Source organism: Aquarana catesbeiana, linkage group LG10 (assembly GCF_042186555.1).
Source record: "Aquarana catesbeiana isolate 2022-GZ linkage group LG10, ASM4218655v1, whole genome shotgun sequence".
NCBI lineage: Eukaryota > Metazoa > Chordata > Amphibia > Anura > Ranidae > Aquarana > Aquarana catesbeiana.
In genome coordinates this window covers 109,025,526-109,047,016 of record NC_133333.1, presented here as the reverse complement: position 1 = coordinate 109,047,016, position 21,491 = coordinate 109,025,526, and the positions used below count along the sequence as shown (strand labels likewise).

The 21,491-nt window shown below is 43.3% G+C and overlaps 1 protein-coding gene across 2 annotated transcripts in view; it reads right to left on the bottom strand.

Moving 5' to 3' along the window:
* LAYN (layilin) overlaps nt 1-21,491 on the bottom strand; it is an 89,865-nt gene that overhangs the window by 4,320 nt on the left and 64,054 nt on the right. For both annotated transcript variants that reach the window (XM_073602419.1, XM_073602420.1), the window contains 3 exons: nt 20,965-21,012; nt 11,750-11,824; nt 9,924-10,020 (listed from right to left, as the gene is read on the bottom strand). In XM_073602419.1, coding sequence (XP_073458520.1) covers nt 9,924-10,020; nt 11,750-11,824; nt 20,965-21,012 — 220 coding nt within the window. The remainder of the gene's footprint in view (nt 1-9,923; nt 10,021-11,749; nt 11,825-20,964; nt 21,013-21,491) is intronic.

Here is a 21,491-nt window from a genome sequence, read left to right as displayed (position 1 = left end):
TTTAATAAAGTTGTGTTACCTTATTACACTATGGAGATCCTTATTTCCATTTCATGTGCGAGCTGAGTTCCATCTACCATGAGATGATCTTCACCAGTTGATGATTCTTTGAGAGCTCATTATTCTTCATTATAAGGTGAACGGTAGGGATGAGCCGAACACCCCCAGGTTCGGTTCGCACCAGAACCTGCGAACGGACCGAAAGTTCGCACGAACGTTAGAACCCCATTGACGTCTATGGGACTCGAACGTTCGAAATCAAAAGTGCTCATTTTAAAGGCTAATTTGCATGGTATTGTCCTAAAAAGGGTTTGGGGACCCGGGTCCTACCCCAGGGGACATGTATCAATGCAAAAAAAACTTTTAAAAACGGACGTTTTTTCGGGAGCAGTAATTTTAATGATGCTTAAAGTAAAAAAAAAAAAAAAGTGAAATATTCCTTTAAATATCGTACCTGAGGGGTGTCTATAGTATGCCTGTAAAGTGAAGTGTGTTTCCCGTGTTTAGAACAGTCCCTGCACCAAATGTCATTTTTAAAGGAAAAAATCTCATTTAAAACTGCTTGCGGGTTTAATGTAATGTCGGGTCCTGGCAATATGGATGAAAATCAGTGAGACAAACGGCATGGGTACCCCCCAGTCCATTACCAGGCCCTTTGGGTCTTGTATGGATATTAAGGGGAACCCCGCACCCAAATTAAAATAAGGAAAGGTGTGGGGCCACCAGGCCCTATATACTCTGAACAGCAGTATACAGGCTGTAGGTTTGTTGTTAAGTAGAATCTCTTTGTAATTTTGAACGGGTACATTTTTAACGTGTTTAGCTCCAGCCAAAAAATCTTTTTTAAGCTTTTTGGAAAGCATAGGGAAGGGTTATCACCCCTGTGACATTTGTTTTGCTGTCTTTCTTCCTCTTCAGAAGATTTCACCTCACTTTTTGTCCCAATGGATTGGAAAGCATCAGTGGAAAAGAGAAATGTTTTTCCCATATTAACTCTTACAGGAGAGAATTTCCCTTCCTAGGGGTAGATTTATTCTCACTTCCTGTTGTCTCCTTCCGTTTGCAAGTAGGAGTCGTTTGTAAGTTAGTTGTTTGAAAGTAGGGTCCTGCCCTATATACTCAGCAGAAATTTGGGCCTTAGGTGTTGCTGTGGCCACAACACTGTAAGCCCTCACAGGGCTCTGCTGTGAAATATTAGATCAAGAATTGTAATTACATGCCCCTGTTAAACAAGGGCTGAAAAATTGGGCCTTAGGCACTGGTGCTGGTGCCACAACACTGCAACCCCTCACAGACACTCTAGTTGGAATGCAGGAACGAGCCCTGCTGCAAAGTATTACATCAAAAATCGGAATTACACGCCCCTGTTAAACAGGGGCTGAAAAATTGGGCCTTAGGCACTGGTGGTGGCACCCAGAACCAAAAATGTTCTTACAAGCTATCAGCGTGATGATTGAGGAGGAAGAGGATAATTACTCAGGGATAGTCACTCAGCATCAGCATAGGCAGTCTTTGAAGGGATCTGAGATTTCAAAAAAAATTATTCGGTTACATCAGCAGCAGGTGCTTGGTAGCTGGTGGTGATCCAAGACTCATTCATTTTTATGAAGGTCAGTCGATCGACCGAGTCAGTGGACAGACGCACCCTGTGATCGGTTACCACGCCTCCAGCAGCACTGAATGTGCGTTCCGAAAGAACGCTGGATGCAGGACAGGCCAGTAGCTCAATTGCATACTGTGCAAGCTCTGGCCAGTGATCCATCCTCAAGACCCAGTAACCCAGAGGATTTTCGGTGGGAAAGGTGTCCAAGTCTCATCTTGCCCCTAGGTATTCCTGCACCATGTAAAACAGACGCTGGCGATGGTTGCTGGAACCGATCATACCTTGGGGCTGCGGACCAAAAAATTGTCTGAACGCATCGGTCAGACGGCCACCTTCTCCACCGCTCCTTCTTTGACTGACCGAAGCCTCAGCAACACGTTGTCCAGAAACAGGAGTTTGTAACCTCCCAGTCTCTGGGAACGCGTTGCACAGACCTTTCTGCAAGGCTTCCCGAAGATGTTTCATCCTCTGCTCCCTCTGCGATGGCAAGATAAGGTCCGCAACCTTACCCTTGTAACGTAGATCAAGGAGGGTTGCCAGCCAGTATTGGTCCTTCTCCTTGATACCACGAATACGAGGATCCTTACGCAGGCTTTGCAGGATCAAGGAGGCCATGCAGCGTAGGTTTGCTGAGGCATTCGGTCCGGAGTCCTCTGGATCACTAAGGACGACATGGTCCGCAGCCACCTCCTCCCAGCCACGTACAAGTCCATGTGTTTCTTGGGACTGATCCCTTAAAGACTGCTGCTGATGCTGAGTGCCAGGCTCCACCTCCATACTGACACAATCTTCCTCCTCCTCCTCCTCCTCCTCTTCCTCCTCGTCCTCTTCCTTTGTGATCGGCGGGCACGCAGGAACACTGTCTGGATAAAGGGGGCCTTGAGAGCTAAGGAAGTCCTCCTCTTCCTGCCTCTGTTCTGCCTCAAGTGCCCTGTCCATTATTCCACGCAGCGTATGCTCCAACAGGTGCATGCACTGTCACTGCTCACCATCCTCGTGGCCTCCTCAAATGGTGACAGGACAGTGCATGCATCCCTGATCATGGCCCACTGGCGTGGGGAAAAAAAACCAAGCTCCCCTGACCCTGTCCTGGTGCCATAGTCGCACAGGTACTCATTGATGGCCCTCTGCTGCGTGTGCAGCCGCTGCAGCATGGCCAACGTTGAGTTCCACCTGGTGGGCATGTCACAGATTAGGCGGTTCTTGGGCAGGTTAAACTCCTTTTGGAGGTCCGTCAGCCGAGCACTGGCATTATATGACCGGCGGAAATGCACACAGACTTTCCTGGCCTGCCTCAGGACATCCTGTAAGCCCGGGTACCTGCCCAAGAACCGCTGCACCACCAAGTTAAGGACGTGAGCCAAACAGGGCACATGGGTCATTTGTCCCTGTCGGAGGGCAGAGAGGAGGTTGGTGCCATTGTCGCAAACCACCATTCCTGCCTTAAGTTGGCGTGGCGTCAACCACCTCTGAACCTGCCCCTGCAGAGCTGACAGAACCTCTGCCCCAGTGTGGCTCCTGTCCCCCAAGCACACCAGCTCAAGCACCGCATGGCATCTTTTGGCCTGCGTACTTGCGTAGCCCCTTGAACGACTACGGAGCACCGCTGGTTCCGAGGAAGAGGCCATGGAGGAAGAAGAAGAGGAGGGGGTGGAGGAGAGAGGTGTGTCACAATCATTAGCATTTTGGAGGCGTGGTGGCGGAACAACCTCCAACACTACTGCACCTTGTCCTGCATCCTTCCCAGCTGCCAGCAGAGTCACCCAATGCGCCGTGAAACTTAGGTAACGTCCCTGTCCATGCCTGCTGGACCATGAGTCAGCGGTAATATGCACCTTACCGCTGACCGCCCTGTCCAGCGAGGCATGGACATTGCCTTCCACATGCTGGTGGAGAGCCGGAATCGCTTTCCGTGAGAAAAAGTGGTGTTTGGGTACCTGCCACTGAGGAACCGCACATTCCACAAACTCACGGAAGGGGGCAGAGTCTACCAACTGAAAAGGCAGCAGTTGAAGTGCTAGCAATTTTGCCAAGCTAGCATTCAACCGTTGGGCATGTGGATGGCTGGGAGCAAACTTCTTTCGGCGGTGCAGAAGCTGGGGCAGGGAAATTTGCCTGGTACAATCTGACGTAGGTGTACCAAAATCAGATTGCCCACAAGTACGTGGCTGCGACACACCTAATTCTACACCTTCATTCCTCTCAGTGCAGGTCTCAGAGAGGACTGAAGGTCTAGTGGGGTTGGAAATCTCAGCTGATGAGGAGCAAGCAGAGGTCCTCTTTGTTCTTTGGTGTGGGTCTTTTAGATACGCTTGCCAACGAACTGCATGGCAGGTCAACATATGTCTGGTCAAGCATGTGGTACCCAAGCGGGAGATGTTTTGGCCACGCGAGATACGCTTGAGACATATGTTGCAAATAGCAGCGGTGCGATCTGATGCACTCGTCTCAAAAAAGGCCCACACCAAAGAACTTTTTGAATAACGCGCAGAGACTGCAGCGCCCTGCACATGTGGAGCTTTGGGGTGTGATGCAGTCAATGTGCTGCCCTTAGGCTGGCCCCTGGAGGGCATCCTGCCTCGTTGGTGATGTGCCGCCTCCTCCTCCTCCTCCTCCTCTCTCCTATCAGGCACCCACGTTGAGTCAGTGACCTCATCATCCCCTCCCTCCTCATCACTGGAGCAAACCTGGCAGTATGCTGCAGCAGGGGGAGCATGACTGCCAGATTGCTGTCCTTCTTGGGCACCCCCTCTGTCCGTGCTCGTGTTACTGCCTTCATCGAGCTCAGTATCATCATCAGAGCCTTCCAAACGCTGGGCATCCTCCTGGAGCATGTACCCAACACTGTGGTCAAACAGTTCGAGGGACTCCTCAGGAGGACATGGTAGGGCTAGGGAAGGAGTCACTGATGACATTGAGCCGAGGGAAGAGGCCGCTGCTTTGCCAGACAAAGTACCCTGGGCATGGGTGAGAGAGGATCAGGAGGATGAGGACGGCTTGGTCATCCACTCGACCAAGTCTTCCGCATGTTGCGGCTCAACATGGCCAGCTGCCGAAAAAAAGGCCAAGCGTGTCCCATGGCCACGTGCTGATGAGGATGCACCGTCTCCACGACCAGCACTAGACACAGAGCCTGCTTGCCCTTTCTTATTGGCTTGTGACTGTCTGCCTCTCCTTCTTGGCCTTCCAGACATACTAATGGCCTGTAGCTGCACTAAGCTGGGATATATATATATATATATATGTACTGATACTGCAGCTAGCAAAATCAACTGCCTGCCTGTAGTATGAGAACACCACCAACCTTCTACAGGTAGCTTTAGCTGAACACTGTGAGGTGGACGCACCCCACTAACTTGTAGGTTTAGCAGAACACTGTGAGCAGGACGCACTGCACTAACTGTAAATAGTCTAGCTGCCTGACTGTGGTACTAATAGGATCAAAAGAACACCAGCAATTTTCTTCAGGTAGCTGTATTTACTGTAACAAGACAAGCCTGCCTGTCAGTAAGAAGATAACAGAAACGGATCTAGCTGAACACTGTGAGCAGGACGCACCCCACTAGCTTGTAGGTTTAGCTGAACACTGTGAGGTGGACGCACCCCACTAACTTGTAGGTTTAGCTGAACACTGTGAGCAGGACGCACCCCACTAACTTGTAGGTTTAGCAGAACACTGTGAGCAGGACGCACTGCACTAACTGTAAATAGTCTAGCTGCCTGACTGTGGTACTAATAGGATCAAAAGAACACCAGCAATTTTCTTCAGGTAGCTGTATTTACTGTAACAAGACAAGCCTGCCTGTCAGTAAGAAGATAACAGGAACGGATCTAGCTGAACACTGTGAGCAGGACGCACCCCACTAGCTTGTAGGTTTAGCTGAACACTGTGAGGTGGACGCACCCCACTAACTTGTAGGTTTAGCTGAACACTGTGAGCAGGACGCACCCCACTAACTTGTAGGTTTAGCAGAACACTGTGAGCAGGACGCACTGCACTAACTGTAAATAGTCTAGCTGCCTGACTGTGGTACTAATAGGATCAAAAGAACACCAGCAATTTTCTTCAGGTAGCTGTATTTACTGTAACAAGACAAGCCTGCCTGTCAGTAAGAAGATAACAGAAACGGATCTAGCTGAACACTGTGAGCAGGACGCACCCCACTAGCTTGTAGGTTTAGCTGAACACTGTGAGGTGGACGCACCCCACTAACTTGTAGGTTTAGCTGAACACTGTGAGCAGGACGCACCCCACTAACTTGTAGGTTTAGCAGAACACTGTGAGCAGGACGCACTGCACTAACTGTAAATAGTCTAGCTGCCTGACTGTGGTACTAATAGGATCAAAAGAACACCAGCAATTTTCTTTAAAATACTGTAACAAGACAAGCCTGCCTGTCAGTAAGAAGATAACAGGAACGGATCTAGCTGAACACTGTGAGCAGGACGCACCCCACTAGCTTGTAGGTTTAGCTGAACACTGTGAGGTGGACGCACCCCACTAACTTGTAGGTTTAGCTGAACACTGTGAGCAGGACGCACCCCACTAACTTGTAGGTTTAGCAGAACACTGTGAGCAGGACGCACTGCACTAACTGTAAATAGTCTAGCTGCCTGACTGTGGTACTAATAGGATCAAAAGAACACCAGCAATTTTCTTCAGGTAGCTGTATTTTCTGTAACAAGACAAGCCTGCCTGTCAGTAAGAAGATAACAGGAACGGATCTAGCTGAACACTGTGAGCAGGACGCACCCCACTAGCTTGTAGGTTTAGCTGAACACTGTGAGGTGGACGCACCCCACTAACTTGTAGGTTTAGCTGAACACTGTGAGCAGGACGCACCCCACTAACTTGTAGGTTTAGCAGAACACTGTGAGCAGGACGCACTGCACTAACTGTAAATAGTCTAGCTGCCTGACTGTGGTACTAATAGGATCAAAAGAACACCAGCAATTTTCTTCAGGTAGCTGTATTTACTGTAACAAGACAAGCCTGCCTGTCAGTAAGAAGATAACAGAAACGGATCTAGCTGAACACTGTGAGCAGGACGCACCCCACTAGCTTGTAGGTTTAGCTGAACACTGTGAGGTGGACGCACCCCACTAACTTGTAGGTTTAGCTGAACACTGTGAGCAGGACGCACCCCACTAACTTGTAGGTTTAGCAGAACACTGTGAGCAGGACGCACTGCACTAACTGTAAATAGTCTAGCTGCCTGACTATGGTACTAATAGGATCAAAAGAACACCAGCAATTTTCTTCAGGTAGCTGTATTTACTGTAACAAGACAAGCCTGCCTGTCAGTAAGAAGATAACAGAAACGGATCTAGCTGAACACTGTGAGCAGGACGCACCCCACTAGCTTGTAGGTTTAGCTGAACACTGTGAGGTGGACGCACCCCACTAACTTGTAGGTTTAGTTGAACACTGTGAGCAGGACGCACTGCACTAACTGTAAATAGTCTAGCTGCCTGACTGTGGTACTAATAGGATCAAAAGAACACCAGTAATTTTCTTTAAAATACTGTAACAAGACAAGCCTGCCTGTCAGTAAGAAGATAACAGGAACAGATCTAGCTGAACACTGTGAGCAGGACGCACTGCACTAAATGTAAATAGTCTAGCTGCCTGACTGTGGTACTAATAGGATCAAAAGAACACCAGCAATTTTCTTCAAAATACTGTAACAAGACAAGCCTGCCTGTCAGTAGGTATATAACAGGAACGGATCTAGCTGAACACTGTGAGCAGGACGCACTGCACTAAATGTAAATAGTCTAGAAGATAACAGGAACGGATCTAGCTAAACTGAATACAGTGTATATATATATATGCAACACCTGGGATGCATATATATACACAATACACTTTAGGTGCAGCTAACTGACTGACTGTCCTGCCTAATCTAGCTAACTCAAATGAAATGACACTGTCTCTCTCTCTCTCTAAGCACACCGGAACACACTGCACAGGGCCGCCGTGCAGGCGGCCTTATATAGTGTGGGGCGTGTACTAAATCCCTTGAGCCATAATTGGCCAAAGCCTCCTTGGCTTTGGCCAATTATGGCTCTCTGTTAAGGCGGCGCTGTGATTGGCCAAGCATGCGGGTCATAGTGCATGCTTGGCCAATCATCAGCAAGCAATGCACTGCGATGCCGCAGTGAATTATGGGCCGTGACGCGCCACACGAATTTGGCGCGAACGGCCCATATCGTTCGCAATTCGGCGAACGATCGAACAGCCGATGTTCGAGTCGAACATGGGTTCGACTCGAACACGAAGCTCATCCCTAGTGAACGGCCACTGCACACAGTGTTGGATTGTCGGTGTTGGAATTAAGCACCTCTTTTGAATCACTATTTGATTTCACTGGATCACAGTATTTATATACTTATATATAGACTTTTTTTTGCCATACCATCATCATTTACACTGGACTTGGATTCACTACAATTGATTTTTATAAATTTTTTCTGGACTTTTGATATACCACATTTTGAATTTTGAACGCTGCATGTTTCTTTACTGCACATTTGTATATCTACAGTATTTTCACAACTAAGGAATTTATATTAATGTGAGAGAGAAAAAGCACAGAGCGCCACTCTAAGTGCAGTAAAGCAATGAGTTTTAATGAACAAATTGTGCATACATACTCACAAGAGTAGAATTAAAATAGGCATGTCAAGTATGGGTAGGCAGAACGTTCGGAGTATGTATGCACAACTTGTTCATTAAAACTCATTGCTTTACTGCACTTAGAGTGGCGCTCTGTGCTTTTAACGTCAGCCATCCCAAGAGTTGCTTCTCATCTTCACTGGGCTGCCTTCAAGGTGCTATATTATGGACTATATGGACTTATCACAGTCAGTTACTTTAAATTATTTTTTTTAAAGTTCCCCCTATGTTTTAGGTATTCATCAGTTCGGTGGATCTACACTGAGGTTGGTGCAAGCGCCAACTTTTTTTCTATGTATATTTATTTGAGATATTGTTAGCACTGTTTTAATTTATATATATTTATATATATACACAGTGTATATATATATATATATATATATATATATATATATATATATATATATATATATATATATATATATATATATATATATATATATATATATATATATATATATATATATATATATATGCAGGGCTTTCTTTCAGTTCCACCACCTCTGGCTCAGACCCTCTGCTCCCTGCCTACCACTATCACTTGTAAACACAAAAGTCCGGTTTCTGTGTTTACAAGTGACAGCTCTGCACTCTGTGTGTAATGCAATCCTGGTGTTTAATAACCTTTAAGACCCTCCCTACTGTTCGTGAAATTTGATTGACCACACCCACTATTTGATGTGATTTGGAGGGTGTGTGTAGGAGAGCGGTTTTGGGGGGTCGTGGTTGAGTTCCAGCACCTATTGTTTGAGAAAAAAAGAGATATATATATATATATATATATATATATATATATATATATATATATATATATAAACATATACATGTGTATATATATGTTTTTGTATGTGGTGACACTACAGAGATTGGCAGCTGCATCTATTGCTATATTTTTTTAAGTAACTTATTATTATATTCTGTTTACACTTGGCAGCGCATTGGTATTCTTATTCTCTCTGTTAAATATAACTGAAACCAAGATCCATGACCTAACGAAAAAATGTATATATGAATATGAATCACCAGAAATATAGCAGTGATATAAGCAATTAAACGAAAATGAAAGATTGTGACAAAAAATAATATATAATAATAAGATATATATAATACTAGAATGAATAATGAGTGTGAAAACCATGGAAGATTCATCAACCAATGGTGGCACTCCTATAAGAGAATAAGCATAAAATGCAAATAATTTGTAAACAGTTAATCCTGTGCACAAGCACTTTTTGATTCAATTGAACCCAAAAAAATATATACCAAATTTTTTGAGTAAATAAGGGGGGCTCCTCCCTCCGACAACAGCAAACATGCATGACCCACACATACATACACTATATATTTTATATTCTATAAAAGAGGTTCCTTCTATAAGAGGTCCCCCCCCCTCTTTCTTATATAACCCCCACATATGTATACTGAGTTGCTGTAATGAATAATAACATTTTTAGTGAGTATTGGCAGACTCTCCTTTATAGGTATATGTTTTATGCTCGTTTGCTGGCACATTTTTAATATATTATATTGTCTCTGGAGTTCTCTATACTGTCTGCACCCCTCTCCACCATGTTACCTCTGCACCCTTCTCCCTCCTAGATACACCCTGACATTCAAATTAAATATCAAAAATTAACTTACCTTCTTTCTATGAAGCAGCAACACAGAACTCCGATAAAAATCAAAAAAAGTGTCAGCACTGGGATTGTTGCAATGAGAATGAAATGGATATAGGTCTCTGAAATAAGGAAGACAAATTCTGAATATTTAGATCATGAAGTAACAATGTGCAAAAAACTGTTAAGTTAAATCTACTGGTTCCTTTGAACAACTAGTTTTCCTTTGTAGTTGTCTTCCTTTGTATTAGTTTTCCTTTGTGCTAATTTTCTTATGTACCAGCTTTACTTATTAGCTTTGGAAAATAATTGTATTTTTAACTAAAGTGGAGAAGCAGAGTGATAGTGCTGAATTAGGTAAGTATAATGCCTTGTGTGTGTTGGAAAAATCTGGCTATACTGTAGAAGCTTCTAAAGGGAATGGGTTCTTGGGTCAAGGTGAGAGTACAAGGTCTTCTTAAAAGTAAAAACATGTACAGTAGAGACTGATCAAGTGAAAGCCGGCACCTTGGAGTGCACTTGCAAAGAAAATCCTTTATTGGCTACATGTATTAAAACACGATACAATAGATGCAAATGCATTTTAGCAAAGATGCTTTTTTGCAAGAGCAATCTGAGTTGCCGGCTTTCATCTGGTCAGCAATTGTTACTTTGGGAGTTGAACGCCCCAGTCAGAGCATCGGTCCCCAGCTCATGGATATCAGATATGGTGGTACCGCAGAGTTTGGGTAAACTTTAATACATACAGTAGAGACTACAGACAAAAAATAAGATACAGCACATTTTCTAAAAATGTGGGAGTAATCAACATTTACTTAACATAAAATTGGATATACATTTTATAATAATCATATCTTAGCCAAGGTCATCATGACCTTTCTACAACTCCTGTCTGGAGTAATTCCCAAAAAGAAATTTCATGTGGTCAAAAGAGATTGTTCAGAAAACTTCAAAACAGTAAGGAACTAAGCAGGGAAATGAAATAGAACATTTGAGACATGTTTCAGGCAGTATGGCCCTTTAAAAAGACCGGTGCCAAATTTTAAAAAGTCCTACCACCAGTTTCAGTAGCTTTAAACATGTGGCAAATTTAGTTCATAATAGCACCACGGCTTCATCAAATTTCAACAAGAATTACCTCCAGTTCAGAAAAAAACTAAACTGGAGGTAATTAAGATCAACTAAGTTAGTGTACAGAGACAGGCAGAGTGCTTGTTTTTGAACACTGTGCAGCAGGGTGGTATGTTTCCACTGCTACTCGATATCCTCCCCACCTCTCACATGGCTGTCAAGGGCTCTGTCAGCTTCACAGTCAACAGACTTCTAGCAACCAGTGATGCTGACAGTGAACAGAGCCTGATGGGCACTCAGAGACACTGATTCTCCATCAGGTACATTCTCTTCTTGTGATTGACAGCAGGCAGTGGGCGGATTTCATAGCCAACAGCAGACTGTCAATTTGCTATGGAATCTGCCCACTGCCTGCTGTCAATCACAAGGGAAGTGGACCTGATGGGAAACTAGTGTCTCTGAATGGCCATCAGGATCCTCTCACCCAGCTACAAAACTCCTTGGCCGCTACACTATCTGTGTAATAGGTACAGGACATGAGCTCAGCCACACCGAGGGTGTCCATATGCACTCTCTGGACTTAGTGCACCTCCACAAGAAAACATGTCAGTGCTTGCTCCAAATTCATGTACCTGTTTCGAACAGGTACATGAATTTGGGGCAAGCACTAACATTTGTTGTACAGAGGCACAATGGGATTCTAAAGAGTGTCATAGACACTCTCTTTATGAATTTCCCAGTATATTGCTTAATGGTATCAGCTTTTAACCAAACACTTACCTGCAGCTTCTTTTGCTGTCTCATTGGTGTTTTTGATGGATATTTCTGGGTCCTTGGTAGTAACCGCTCCATTATCTGTATGAAAAAAAAAAATAAACTACTACATATAGAGAGCAGGGGTATTGTATTAATACTATAATAATAATCACTATGGAAAGAAGAGTACTCAATAACTAAAGTCGATACCTCCTCTGAGGAGCCAAGTAGATTGGAAAGTCTCCAGTATATACTGTATATTCATAACAGGGACTGTATGACCAAACACTACATTTTTAGCATCCAGGGAATAATTATGTTGCACTCCCTATGTAAAGAAAAACAATTGTTTGGAGTCCTTGGTTTTATTCTTTGTTTTTAAATTGATATTTTATGTTATATACTATATATAGTATAAATACAGTATATATACCATTATATATATAACTATTTATGTGAATTATTTGTATGCAAATTACAGTGCACCCATAACAAAGCAGAAGCTGTCTGCTTTCTGACAGTCTCTCTATCTTGAAACTCCAATCCGAACAGAGCAGAGAAGGTAAGGGGGAGACAAATGATGAGTCATCCAATTTTGTGTGTAAATATAAGTGTGAGCTATTTAGCTCAGTAAAAAAACGGGCCTTTCTAGTATAACCTTTTTCAGTGCATATCATAGTAAATAAAATATTTACAAAATCACTATATGCTACATTTAAAGCAAATATGTGAAACTTAAGCTGAACGATGGAAAATGCACCAATTGTAAAATGATACATGAATTCAGAGAAGCAAGTAGCTTATATACAAAGCTTCACTTTACCTGGAAAAGTTAAACTTGGCCCTGTGCCCCCTTCTACCTCCTAAACTTCACTATTGGTCAGGTCAGTGATGCTACCTAACACATTTAAAGACCAGTAAGGTTCAGGAAGCAGTTAGGCAAGTGGCAGATTGGGGTAGAGCCAAATTGTATATGTTATGTAAACAACCTATATAAATCTGGATCAACTGCTTGTTTTGACAAATGGTTTCACTGAATGTAACTGCTGGTATTGTATGGCCAGTCTGGATTTCAATGGTATTTACGCAGAGTCACATCAACATTGCAGATATTTCAATACATTTGGGTGAAATTTATCAATTGTCCCACATAGGTTTGATAGAAAATTGGTCTCATCTACTTTGATAATTCTGTATAAGTAGGCTGCTCAGCAATAAAGTTGCAGGGGTCACAAATGCTCAAAAAAAATGTTGCATATACTTTGCTTAATAAGAGTAATGCCGCATACACACGGCCGGACTATCCGACAGAAAAAGTCTGATGGGAGCTCTTGGTCGGACATTCCGACCTGTGTATGCCCCATCGGACTTTTTCTGTCGGCATTTCCAACGGACTCAGATATAGAACATGTTCTAAGTCTTTCTGTCGGAAATGCCAACGGAGTTTAGCCCGGCAAGTTCGCTCGTGTGTGCACGGCCTAAGGCTCATCTGATTTTTAAATCTGCTAAATAAATGTAGATCTAATTATCTTAAGAAAAAGTGTTTAGCGCCAAAAGTAAATGAACAGTGATAAAATGTGAATACAGTGTTATAAATGGACAGCACATTAAAATAAAGTCCAAAAAAGTGTTAACCACTTAGGGACCGGGCCTCTTTTTAGATGTGTTTTTTACAAGTTAAAAACATTTTTTTTTTTTGCTATACAATTACTTAGAACCCCCAAACATTATACATTTTTTTCTAACACCCTAGAGAATAAAATGGCGGTCGTTGCAATACTTTCTGTCACACCGTATTTGCGCAGCGGTCTTACAAGCGCACTTTAAAAAAAAATGCACTTTTTGGAATTAAAAAATAAGATAACAGTAAAGTTAGCCCAATTTTTTTATATTGTGAAAGATAATGTTATGCCGAGTAAACTGATACCCAACATGTCACGCTTCAAAATTGCACCCGCTCGTGGAATGGCCACAAACTTTTACCCTTAAAAAATTCTACAGGTTGCATGTTGTGCGTTACAGAGGAGGTCTGGGACTAGAATTATTGCTCTCGCTCGACCAATCGCATGTGTGGTAAGAACACCGTTTTCATATGTGGGCGCTACTCATGTATGCGTTCGCTTCTGCACGCGAGCTCGGTGGGACAGGGCACGTTTAAATTTTTTATTAACAGCAGCCAGCTCTTCTGGTGAGTGTCCATTTCACAGGGGTGCGGTGGATGATTCTGGAACACTGTACTGGATCAGCTCTCTACTTTTCAAGTCACCACCAATGTTTTGTGCACATTTTTGCACTGAACTATTGTGTTTTCACCAATAAGTTTATATTGCTGATCCTATCATGGGGCTGTGCATTTAAATATATATTCTTCACTATATTGTTTTTTTTATTGTTGATTTTCATTCAAGATTGGACATTTGGATATATATATATATAATATATATGTGTGTGTGTATATATATATATATATATATATATATATATATATATATATATATATATATATATATATATATATATATATAAAAATATATATATATATATATATATATATATATAAAAATATATATATATAAATTTTTTTTTTTTTTTTTTTTCACTTTATTTTAATGTGTTATCCATTTATAAAAGTATTCTCATCTCATCCCTATTCATTTACTTTTGGCACTACACACTAGGGATGGGCAAACGGTTCGGCCCAAGCATAAGTTCGGGTTGAACTTTCGCTGTTTGGACATTCGGCGAATAGCCGAACAAACGGGTCATTTGACCGTTTGTTCGCACCCCAAACCGACCACAATGCATTGCAGTGCTGAACAGTGCATTGCAAGCCCTGATTGGCTGAAGCAGTGAAAGCTTCAGCCAATCAGGGCACAGAGCACGGTCAGAGTCATGATTGGACACTGTCATCATGACTTTATCCAATCATGGCTCATTCCCACCCCACAGTATAAATGTATTTTTTCAATGGCAGCCATTTTCAGTGTGATTTTGAGGTGGAGAGAGATAGAACAGGGCTCTGTTCAGTGCTATTAGTTATTGTGGTATACTGTGCAATTTTGATTCAATTGTCAGTGTAGAATATTAGTTTAGTGTCAGTCTAGGGATAGTGTGAGTGTAGTGAGGAGGACCATCATTCAGCTTTGCATAGTGTGCAGCTAGATTAGGGAAAGCTCAGATAGTTTCACTGTAGTATAGTGAGACCGTGTCATTCATACATACATTAGTGTAGAGTAAGGATAGCTCAGATAATTTCAGTGTAGTGTAGTGAGACCATGTCAGTAAGTTTGACATTAGTGTATAGCTAGAGTAGGGACAGTTCAGATAGCGTCAGTGTAGTGATGGTTGAACACCGTCTATTTGATTGCGTTACTGCCAGTTTAACGCCATATAGTTCTGTGTGCATTACTGCCAGTTTAACGCCATATAATTTTGTGTACGTTACTGCCAGTTTATCGCCATTTACTTCTGTGTGTATTACTGCCAGTTTAATGCCATATAGTTCTGTGTGTGTTACTGCCAGTTTAACGCCATATAGTTTTGTGTGCGTTACTGCCAGTTTAATGCCATCTAGTTCTGTGTGCGTTACTGCCAGTTTAATGTCATATAGTTCTGTGTGCATTACGGCCAGTTTAACACCATATAGTTTTGTGTGTTACTGCCAGTTTAACGCCATATAGTTCTGTGTGCGTTACTGCCAATTTAACGCCATATAGTTCTGCGTGCATTACTGCCAGTTTAATGCCATATAGTTTTGTGCATTGCTGCCAGTTTAACGCCATATAGTTCTGTGTGTGTTACTTCCAATTTAACACCATATAGTTTTGTGTGCGTTACTGCCAGTTTAAAGCCATATAGTTATGTGCGTGTTAACTGCCAGTTTAACGCCATTTACTTCTATGTGCGTTACTGCCAGTTTAACGCCATATAGTTATGTGTGCGTTACTGCCAGTTTAACGCCATATCGTTTTGTGTGTGTTACTGCCAGTTTAACGCCATATAGTTTTGTGCATTACTGCCAGTTTAACGCCATATAGTTCTGTGTGCATTACTGCCAGTTTAACGCCATACAGTTTTGTGTGCGTTACTTCCAGTTTAACGCTATATAGTTCTGTGTGCATTACTGTCAGTTTAACGCCATTTACTTCTGTGTGCGTTACTGCCAGTTTAACGCCATATATTTCTGTGTGCATTACTGCCAGTTTAATCCATATAGTTCTGTGTGCATTACTGCCAGTATAATGCCATATAGTTTTGTGCGTCACTGTACGTTTGGCGTATTATATTGCAGTATATTATATTGTATCCATGGAGCGTGCCTGTGTAGTGCGAGTACTTAAATTAAAGTGCACCAAACACCTCTTTACGTTGATTAAAGTGCATCTACGTACAGATTTCAACTTCTTCTTTACATTTGCTTATAAGCACCATCCCCTCCCTCCCAGTAATGTCTGGGAGGACAACAAGGAGAGGCAGACGTTCCCTTGGCACTGTAAGGGGGCCATCAACAAATGTGGCCACAGGCAAAGGTGGACGTGGTGGTCAGTCCTCAGGCAGGGCATCATTTCCTCTGTTTAGTGAGTTTGCCCATGCTATCCAGCCACGGCATGCAGAGGAGGTGGTGAACATTCCTCATCCTCCTCATCCTCTGTCATGCAAGCAGAGACAAGTGTGCAGTCCCCTGCAGTTGCCAGAGTGGATAAACCTGCCTCCTTGTCCACATCTATTTCTGCCATAGCCCCAACATCAGCCATGGAGGAGTCAGCTGAGTTATTTGAACACAGCATCAGCCACTTGCTTCTTAATGATGCCCAGCCATTACTGGATTCAGATGTTGGTTCTGAGGTTAAGGATGACAGGAACATGATCCGAGAGAGAGGGAGGAACACTGGTAGACAAACTGGCATTCATGTTCCCCAAGCTACAGCGTATTGCCAAGTTGTCTCCAGTGGTAATGATGAAGATGGAGGAAACGGAGATGATGATGATAGTGATGAGGTCACTGATGCGACTTGGGTGCCAGATAGGGCAGAGGAGGAAACTGAACGTGAGGTGGTACAACCCCAAGGAGGCCAACATCAAGAAAGAGTAGAGAGCAGCCATCCTATTCCACCACATTCTGCAGCTGTTATCTCCCGGCCCACTCCTCAAAGCTCAACTGTCTGGGCCTTTTTCAGCACATCTGCAGCAGATTGCACTGTTGCTATCTGCAAACTGTGTCTCAGGCACATCAAATGTGGCAAAAACACCAACCATTTGGGTACCACATGCTTAACAAGGCATTTAATGTCCAACCACTCAGCCCGTTGGCAAAAGCACCTAAAAGCCACACAAAAGGGGCACAAATCTGTTCCTCCTCCTTCTCCTTACCCACTTCAGTCTGCCCCTGCTATACCAAGTCATTACTTCTTAGCAGCCTCCACTGCCAGGGGGGATTGTATAGCACAGGGTGTCCCAGGTCCTAGCAGCCATCTGCCAGCAGCACACCACCAGTTGTAGACTCTAGCCGGCAAATTTCTGTGCCCCATCTGCTGCAGTGGGAAAAAAATACAGTCCCTGCCACCCACATGCCCAGCGTCTAAATGCAAGCTTGTCAAAGCTGTTGGCTCTCTAACTTCTGGCTTTCAGCCTGGTGGATTCTGCCCTCTTCCGTGAATTCGCACTGTACCACAATGGCAGGTTCCCAGTCGCTACTACTTTTCACGTAAGGCTGTTCCATCTCTCTACCATCACGTGGAAGGGAATGTTCTGGCATTGGTCAAGGCAGTCAGCCGTAAAATCCAGCTTACTGCTGACACGTGGTCCAGCAAGCATGGACAGGGACGATATATTTAATTCATAGCACACTGGGTAACGATGCTTGCAACTCGAAAGGATGCAGGACAGGGCTCGGTGCTGCAGCTTGTTGTGCCCCCATGTCTCCATACAACTGGGGTTGATGATGCCAGACCTGTGAGCTCTACCCCCTCCTCCTCCTTCTCCTCCACCACCTCCATGCCCTCCTCTGCGGACTTGTCCTATGAACATCAGGTATCCCCTAAGCGTTCAAAGGGCTATTCCCAGAGTCAGGCTAAAAGGTGCCATGCAGTGCTTCAGATGGTGTGTTAGGGAACAGGAACCACACTGGAGCAGAGATGCTTGCAGCTCTGCAGGGACAGGCCCAGAGGTGGTTCACACCACACCAGCTGGAGCCAGGAAAGGTGGTGTGTGATAATGGCTCAAACCTCCTGTCCGTCCTTAGACAGGGAAAGTTGACACATTTGCCATGCCTGGCACATGTCCTCAATTTGGTGGTGCAGCATTTCCTAAATACGTACCCAGGGTTGCAAGATGTGCTAAAGCTGGCCAGAAGAGTCTGTAGCCATTTCAGGCGGTCATACACAGCCAGTGCTCGGTTGGCTGAAATTCAGCGGCAAATCCACCTACCCGTAAACCGCCTGATTTGTAACAGGCCCAGTAACAAGATTTGTAACATGCAGCAGAGGGCCGTCAATAAGTAACTGTGCAAATACAGCACAACAACAGGCTCAGGCCGTCTCTACTTTTTTCCCCACACCAATGGCTGACCATTAGGGATGCATGCACTGTATTGTCACCATTTGAGGAGGCCACAAGGATGGTGAGCCATGACAGTGCATGCATCAGTGACACAATCCCTGTTGTGTTCCTGCTGGAGCAGACTCTGCGTGGCATTATGGACAGGGCACTGGAGGCAGAGCAGCAGGGTGAAGAGAAGGACTTCCTTTCCTCTCAAGGCCCACTTTATCCAGACACCATCATTCCTATGTCACAGAACACACAGGAGGAGAGAGGGGAGGAGGATGAGAAGGAGGATTCTGGAAATTTCATAGGCTTAGAAGAAGAAGACATGCGATCAAGCTGTAAGCGATGGCTTTCCAACCCCAGGACCCTTGGTAGTAGCAGGTGGCTGGGAGGAGGAAGTTCCAGATGCTGTCATCCTGAGTGACCCCGAGGAGTCTGCTTCTCAAGCCTCGGCAAATTTGAGGCACATGGGCAACTTCATGCTTCAAAGCCTGCGTCCTTTCGCCAAGAATATGTGGCATAAAGGAGAAGAATGATTACTGGTTGGCAACCCTCCTTGACCACAGTTATAAGGGGAAGGTGTCAGAACTCATCCCGTCCTCACAGAGAGTGCAGAAGATAAAGTCTCTTGAGGACACGTTAAAGAGGATTTTATTGAACGTTTTTCCTGACTCCAGTAGGTTACAGTGTCATGGAAAACGTAGTTTTGAGTCTTCTGTTGGTCAAGAGAGGAGTGTTGGAGAAGGCATCTGCCTAACTGAGGCATTTCGGAATTTTTGTAGTCCTCGCCGCCCAGGGCTGTCAGCTTCCACATCCCATCAGCAGTGTCTGCATCACATGGTGGACGATTACCTCGGGGCCAAAACAGAGATGGAGAGCTTTCCAGCTGATGATCCACTGACTTATTGGGTCATGAGAATAGACCACTGGCCAGAACTTGCCCAGTATGCTATTGAGTTGTTGGGCTGCCCTGCATCCAGCGTGCTTTGAGAACGGGCATTCAGTGCTGCAGGAGGTTTCGTTACTGATCATAGAACGTGTCTGTCCACAGACTCTGGACCATTTGACTTTTATAAAAATAAATCAGTCCTGGATTAACAGCTATGAAGCCCCTGATGCCAATGTCACTGATTAAGTCTTTTTGGGATGTGGAATCTCTGCAGGACTTCGAGGCTGCCTAGCTTTGAGGGTGTTCAATCATTTCATCTAGAAGAATGTTTTTGGTATAGGTTTCATGGGCACAATTAACACCCAAAGACCAATTTTTCAGCACCTGTTTAACAGGTGCACATCATTGCAATTTTTTTTTTGCCTTCATCAAGAGCACCTCTATAGGGTTACGGTGGGAAGGCACCACCGACACCCAAAGACCAATTTTTCTGCACCTATTTGACAGGTGCATATCATTGCAATTTTTTACAGCAAGGCCAATTCTTGCTTTCATCAAGAGTACCTCTATAGGTTTACGGCGGGAAGGCGCCACCGACACCCAAAGACCAATTTTTCTGCACCTGTTTGATATGTGCATATCATTGCAATTTTTTACAGCAAGACCAATTCTTGCTTTCATCAAGATTACCTCTATAGGGTTACAGTGGGAAGGTGCCACCGACACCCGTGACCAGTTACTTCTATCTAAAGTCAAAGTGACACCTGACTGTATCCATACACACTTGCTCCCCAGCTGTTGCTGAGCAAAATAAAGGCAGCTTTCAGGGACAATGTCATTTTTTTTGGCTTCATAAATGCAATTATTGCTGCAGCAGATTCTAGACATGGTACAGATCTGCCACTTTACAGATAGACTAAGTGGACCCCCCAGGCACTATATTGGAAGGAATTTTTCATTTTTAGGCTTCCACTTTAAAGAAAAAAAAAATACTGCTCATTTAAAAATGACATTTTTTACAAACTTTTTTTTTATTGATACAGTACATGTCCCCCAGAGCAGGACCCGGACCCCTATAACCATTGTATGCCCAATTACTTGCATATAAGCCTTTAAAATGGGCACTTTTGATTTTTGACGTTCGGGTCCCTTTGACTTTAATGGGGTTTGTTATTCGGGTCTGAACATTCGCGGTGTTTGAAAGTTCTGGTGCGAACCGAACAGGGGTCCGTTCGGCAAATCCCTACTACACACTTTTTCTTAAGATTATTTAGAAGTCTGGTATATTACTTATCTGTGTCAGCTACTGCCACACCACAGCGCAGAAATATATCTTTTTTTATTTCTGTAGATCTAATTATGTTGCTTACTTTCTTAATAAATGTCCCTCAATGTTTAGTGCACTGCATTTTCCAGCCACTGAAGCTAATATCTGATGTTTAGAAACTATAAGCCATTCTCTGGTGTAAGTAAAAAATAGCTTTCAAGGAACTTAATCACTGATGTTTCAGCCCATCAATGGCAATCCCAGTTTTCTGAGCAGGCATCCCTAGCATCCACTGAAATCTTCATAAAGCAGGGGCTGTGGTATAACTGTTTGACTGGTATCAGCAGTGGGAGGTATAGTCACTGCCCCTCTACATGGGTATACCAGCCAGCATTCCTGCTGTCCTGGGATGGTAATGTTATTGAGGATGTGTTTAAAAAAAAAAAAGTTTCAAAATAGAAAAACATTAGTCATTTTTTTGTTTTTGAATACCTTTATTTATATAATTATTCCAATATACAAGTATAGTAAAAGACTCACCAATATATGATGATGACGTGTTTCTTGTGGGGGGACGAGCGGTCTTTTCTATAAAATAATTAATAAAGACAATGTAGAATTAATAAAATTAAACAAATGTAATTGCACTCTGCTGGATTACAAATTGACACTGGTGAAATATACTGTACAGTGTATACTGTATACCTTTATAGCCCTTATGGAACAGAGAAACTTTTACATTTCCACTATGGCTCTGTCTATTCATTGCTAACTTTGTCATTACTATAAACAAAGTAATAATTACATTGTGTTTTTGGGGAAAAATGTGCTTTCTTTTGACACTTTTGTTCTGCAACAATTATTTTATTTTCATTTTAAAAAATTGAAAAAAAAAAACAATCTGTTAGTTTCTTTAAGTGGTTTTACTGTAAATAAAATGTATATATTTTATTCTATCATTTGTGATTTTTAAAATTATACTAAAATATGTTTTTGGTACAAAGCATAGCAAAATTATCTGCAAATTAAAAAAGGCATTTTTTTCAGTTCTGATAAATTAAATTTAA